Below are 6000 nucleotides of genomic sequence, written 5' to 3'. Positions count from 1 at the left end.
GAGTTAAAGCAGTCGTCTGTTATTGTTTTCCCCTTTAGTTTCCTTTTTGATGGCCCCAGGAAAACGGGGGGGTGTAAACCCTCTACGCTCGTTGATCCTTCAATGGGGTTTTTCTGCCTGTCAGCAGCCCTGGCCCCATTTTACTTTTATTTAAAATTCTTGAATTTTGAAAGTCTTGTTGGGTGTAGTCGTAAGATTTACAAAAAACAACCCTTGCTCATGTAATTGGCCTCTTTTGTCAGATTCTGTCCGATAAGAAACATGTTCTCCAGTCTGTGTTCTTCAATGATTCGACAAGTTCTCCAGACACATGATTACTGTCTTCTTGGATGCTTCTTTTCAGAATATGCGGCGCCCTCACTATTTTATTGGCATTGCAAAATATCGACAATAGAGGGCGGTAAAACTTCAGTTGTGATTTTTACCAGCACTGGTGCAATACGTACTACAAATTTGCGTTCCTTTTTCGCGAAAAGTTTGAAACATTTTAAAGAAAACACCATGGGGAAGAACAAAAAGAAGGGTAAGCCTGACAGTAACTGTATTTTCATATGTATGATCAACACCTAACAAGATTATACAGAAAAACTAATAATGCAAACGCAAGCGGTGTGACCATACCAGAGCAAGGAATGGTGTGACTGAGCATAGGTTAGCTCCGGCGCAGGTTGACAGGCATGGCCATTTTTACTTCGGTGTGATGGACAGGGCCAGATGGTTGATACTACTTTCAGTCATTATGCCATTTGTCAGTACTAATTAAGTGATTTTATATTGTTCACAAGTAATTATAGGACTATGGATCTGAGGGTACAGTTGCTTGGATTAATGCAATCAAAGGTCAAGAGGCAAAAAATGTTGCATCTTGCATGTCCTTGCCACACAAATTGTCCACTGTAGTGTACTTGTCATGGTTTGTTATGTACAAAAAGTGTGGGAAGTCAAATTTTTCTGAGTAAGGGCCCTAGACCTATTCCCTAACAGATTTCAAAATTTTTCTCAGCCCAGATTTGTGTCTTTTCAGCATTTCTGCAATGACAACGGGGGAAAAATGGAGGGATGATGCAACATTCTTTTCGTAGGCCTACCCCAAAACTGTGGGGTCCCTTGTCTGCCGTTGCTCTACCACAGCAAATGATGAGCCACACAGTTCTAGGGGTATTCATTTTGCTGATAAAAAAGAAAAATCGAGTCCAAACCAATACCAAAATGAATGTGGATCTTTCTGAGAACAAAAGAACACCAAAGCAACCACCCGGTTAGCGGCCTAGCTACGACAAAGTGGAAGTCCCCTTGTCGGAAAATGAAGCCACAAAAAAACATAAATCTGTGCATCATTGAAAAAATTCCAAACCAACATGACCAAACACTTGGATGGTGGCTACACAGATACAAGGTAGAATTGAGGACAAGTGGACCTACATCATAAACCTTTGTGTGGGCAGTCAAGTGTGACTTTTGACTTCATAGCCAGTTACAAGGTGTGACAGTTTATTGACTGTTATGTTCTACACCTATGTTCTGCCAATTCAGATATAAGGGCCCGGCACTAGGACAACAGATAACAAAATAACAAACTCATCATAGTCTATACTTGTATCCATGGGCCAATTTCATAGAGCTGCTTAAGCACAAAATTTGGTTAAGCGCGAAAAATCCTTGCTAGATTTATCAGTTAACCAGCCAAAATTCCAAGTGAGGTATATTGTTTCGGGTTGTATTTAGCTGTCTTTTGGTAAGCATGACAATCAGATAGAGTTTGAGCTGGTAACCTTTGTTTTTTAAGCAAAGTTTTTTCCCGCTTAGGCAAATTTTGTGCTTAAGCAGCTCTATGAAATTGGCCCTGTGCAGGCCTAAGCCATCTTTACTGTTTGCTTGTACTACTAGGACCTCAACCTACACATGCTGAGATGATGGTGATGACTGTTTCCGATATTGTCAGTCAGCTCATTGCAGCCCACGAACAAGGCAAAGATGTCAACTTGAACAGGTACCAAGTACAGTTAGCTTCAGCTCACAGATGTCATGTTTCAACAGATTCAGAGTGATATGAATTGAACGGGCATTTTGCATTGGCTACCTGCATGTTGATCTTTTCAGGACACAGAGCTGTTTAAGGGTGGTTGGGCTGTGGTGTACTATTTTTGTTTCAGGTAAATGTCATGAACCGATCATGTACTGATGTGTCAACCACAGTTCAGGCTTCACAAGGCTTGTACAGAAGCCACTCAAGGATCATCGTGTGTACTAAAAACAAGATAGAACTGAAGACTTGGAGAGCTCATCCGTTCACAACAACCCAAAGTTCAATCCCTCAAATCTTACTTTTGCTTTTGATGACCAGGATTAAGAGTGTAACATCCCAGAAGTATGGGCTGTCCTCCCAACCAAGACTTGTAGACATCATTGCTGCAGTGCCCTCAACATACAAGAAGGTAAACATCCTTTCCTTCTGCTAGAACACTGTTTATCCTGGGGCTAGGGCTGTTTGATATATTTGGAGAACTACGCGAATACAGAATTAATTATTAATGCTGTTTGTGATTCTATTGGCTTGTTACTTTCTAGGTTCTTCTTCCGAAGCTGCGAGCAAAACCAATTCGTACTGCCAGTGGGGTAAGTTTGTCAAATAATTCTAGTTCTATGAAGTTACTTAGGATAGCTAGTTGTAGTTAAACAATCGTTTCTCTTACCATAGAAGTGAGACTTCCATACATGGCTCAGGGGTTTTCATGGTGAAAGAGTCTAGGGAAAGTGGGTGGATCAATTCTAAAATAACTGAACAGAAGCTGATGAGTCTGTCCACAGTGCACTGATGGGATTTGAACCCATGGCCTCTCTTTCTTGCTCTGCTAATAATGTATTCATGGAACATCTTTCAGGTTTGATAGTTTTCCCAACTTTCCACTCTATTCTCTACCAGATCGCTGTTGTTGCCGTGATGTGCAAACCTCACAGGTGTCCCCACATCAACATGACAGGAAATATCTGCGTCTACTGCCCTGGCGGACCTGACTCTGATTTTGAATATTCAACACAATCATACACTGGTTATGAGGTCAGTAACCAAGAACTTTGCTGATTTCCACAACTCCGCATTCCACAACATAAGTTGATATCCACTCCTTACATGACATGCAGTGAATGATCTTTGTCTGCAGCCCTAGTAGATGACACTCATATTTTGAATATTCAACCAAATCATGAACTGGTTATGAGGTCAGTAACCACGAACTTTGCTGAAGTCCTTATTCCACAACATAATGAGTGGATGTCCACATATTACATGACATTCAATGTACTCGCCTGTATTTACAGCCCAAGCGGATCAGGCTTGAATTTATAATATTCAACATAATCATACTCAAGCTATGAGGTCATTTACCTGGTCAACTACTTGATATTCACACAATCAAAGTGAAAAAAAAATTCTTGTTCACAGCTCTAGTGAACCAATCTACTTAAGTTATTTAAGAAAAAGAGTCTTGCTGATATCCACAACAGATTTGGTCAATGTCCTCTCATCAGTAGAACTGAAGTCCAATGCATGTGTAGACTCGGCATCAATTTAACATCAATGTGTGCTTAGATTCAGCCTATGTCCCTAACTTTGCACTTCAACAATTGTAACTTGTTGATGAAAAAAATTTAATTAATTGATAGGACAAGTTGCCACTTTTGTTTTTATTTCAGCCAACCTCCATGCGTGCTATCAGAGCAAGGTACAACCCCTACTTACAAACAAGGCACAGAGTTGATCAGGTGAGTTAGACATCCACAATGCTCTATCTGTCCTAATTACTGATAGTTTGTAGTCTCATCTTCCTGGAACTTGCATGCCTCCCAAAAAAAAAAAAAATGACTGAAAAGAGACATTAAGCTGACTTTGCTTTCCTTTGTGTTTTCAGCTGAAGCAGCTGGGTCACAGCGTGGACAAAGTGGAGTTCATTGTCATGGGTGGTACGTTCATGTCGCTATCTGAAGACTACAGGGACTACTTCATTCGCAATCTTCATGACGCGCTGTCCGGTCACACCAGTGAAAGTGTCGCAGAAGCTGTCAAGTAAGTCAGAACTTTTACATTTGAAGATTTTTATTTGCTCCAAGCGGAACAAAGGAGGGCGTGTTTTCTTTAGTATTCACTGCATAGGTACACATTTGACGCGGAGCACGCTGAGCACGCTTAACGAATTTATTCCTTAATGTATGGTCTTTGCGTACACGCAGAATGCAAGCAAGAACCTGCTTGGAAAACTTACTCCCACTTGTCTTTTTTTTTGCCGCTTGGGAGTGCACTTCAACTCAGGGTGGGTTCAGATTCGAAAGGATCCCACGAAATGAGCCATAAGGCCGTAATTATTTTCAGATGTTTTAAAGTGCAAACTGAGTTCTTGGCGTTTTACCCAGTTTGGACAATAAATGGCTGGAAAATGTTTAAGGCTGAGTCAATGCTTAACTTTTTACTCTCTTAAGTTTTCCCAAATGGTTTTTTCCATTTGAGTTCACGTGGTGTGACACAGACTCACATCCAAGCTTCTGTGGTACGTAAAATCTAAAGTGCATGTGACATTTAACTACATGTATGTGATGCAGGTGCCGGCATGATGTAATACATTAGATCTTATGATGCTGATAGTAACAGGTTGATTTTGGTCTTGATGTTTTCTCAGGTACTCAGAGAGAAGCCTGACGAAGTGTATTGGAATCACCATAGAGACGAGGCCAGACTACTGTCTACAAAGACACATCAGGTAGAGCAAACAGAATCAATAGTACAAAGGTAGACAACTGCTTTGCCTGGAGATAAGTGCATTTGGTGACATGAGTAGATTCCGAAAATCGCAACGACATGAAGATGCTAAACCCAATTCTGTGCCACTCATGCTACCTACCGATATTGCAGTGTAATATTTTTCACCTGCTCATGAACCATAAATCATCCTGAAAGTCAGGTACATGTAGGTAGCTTGTAAACCTACTTCGCGGACCAGAAGTAGTCTCTACTAAAGAAAGAAGCCCATATCCGTTGATACATGCATGTTTCCTTTTAATCGCAATGAGCGTCAAATGAACGTCAACTCCGTTTATTCCACTTTTGTTTCTGTTCGTTACTCTCATCTTTTCACAGTGACATGCTGAATTACGGCTGCACCCGTCTTGAGATCGGGGTTCAGAGTGTCTACGAAGATGTAGCAAGGGATACGAATCGGTGAGAGAAAAGTCCAGTGTTAAATATAAAATGAAGTCCGCAGGAAAAATACTGCAACACTATCCCACCAATGGCAGATATCAATTCTGTGAGTAAAAGCCATTTGGAAATGCTCATAAAGGTATGCAAGGAAACAATATTTAGAGCTCTAGGTATGCATGAATGATTACAATTATTCAAAGACTACTTTAGTAGAGGTCCACAAAACTGAAGCTGTGTATATTGGGAGATGGAAATGATATTTTCTTCTTCATCTCGTCCAGTGGGCACACAGTTCAAGCAGTCTGCGAGTCGTTCAACTGGTGTAAAGATGCTGGCTTCAAGGTGGTGACCCACATGATGCCAGATCTTCCCAATGTAGACATGGAGAGAGACATTGAGCAATTCATTGTAAGTTCATCTCGAAAATTAACACGTGGGATACCGTATTAAAGAACAGTTTCCTTAAGCTATTAATCTTTGGATTTTGCCCTGCTCGACGTGTATTTAACACTGCATACTCAGTGTATGCCCCCGAAGGCTTGTGAAAAAAACCCACAAAGCGTACTCAGGTAGGACTTGAACCCACGACCTCCTGCTTACTAGTGCAGACGTCTTAATCACTCGACCACCGAGCTTGCCAGTGTCGGCTGGCTGGTTCAAATCGGATGTAGCAGAAGGTACCGCAAACAGCTATTTCAAAGATGAATTTACGCCGGGGAGATGTAAACTTGTCGGGCTGTAGGGTGTATTGAGAGAAATGATTCTCCACAAAGAGCTCCTTGATTGCGGGGAGAGTCTGTCATAAAGTA

The 6000-nt window shown here is 41.2% G+C and overlaps 1 protein-coding gene across 1 annotated transcript in view; it reads left to right on the top strand.

Moving 5' to 3' along the window:
• The first annotated feature begins 405 nt into the window (after positions 1-405).
• elp3 (elongator acetyltransferase complex subunit 3) overlaps positions 406-6000 on the top strand; it is a 9301-nt gene continuing 3706 nt past the window's right edge. The window contains exons 1-10 of the mRNA XM_022233830.2: positions 406-523; positions 1888-1990; positions 2345-2435; positions 2569-2616; positions 2924-3058; positions 3694-3762; positions 3909-4063; positions 4671-4751; positions 5129-5209; positions 5473-5599. Coding sequence (XP_022089522.2) covers positions 502-523; positions 1888-1990; positions 2345-2435; positions 2569-2616; positions 2924-3058; positions 3694-3762; positions 3909-4063; positions 4671-4751; positions 5129-5209; positions 5473-5599 — 912 coding nt within the window. The 5' untranslated portion in view covers positions 406-501. The remainder of the gene's footprint in view (positions 524-1887; positions 1991-2344; positions 2436-2568; positions 2617-2923; positions 3059-3693; positions 3763-3908; positions 4064-4670; positions 4752-5128; positions 5210-5472; positions 5600-6000) is intronic.

The sequence above is a fragment of the Acanthaster planci genome, linkage group LG18 (genome assembly GCF_054643075.1).
Source record: "Acanthaster planci isolate LZ-2023a linkage group LG18, COTS_SCS, whole genome shotgun sequence".
NCBI lineage: Eukaryota > Metazoa > Echinodermata > Asteroidea > Valvatida > Acanthasteridae > Acanthaster > Acanthaster planci.
The sequence above is the reverse complement of the archived record's forward strand: the minus strand, read 5'-3'. Positions and strand labels throughout refer to the sequence as shown.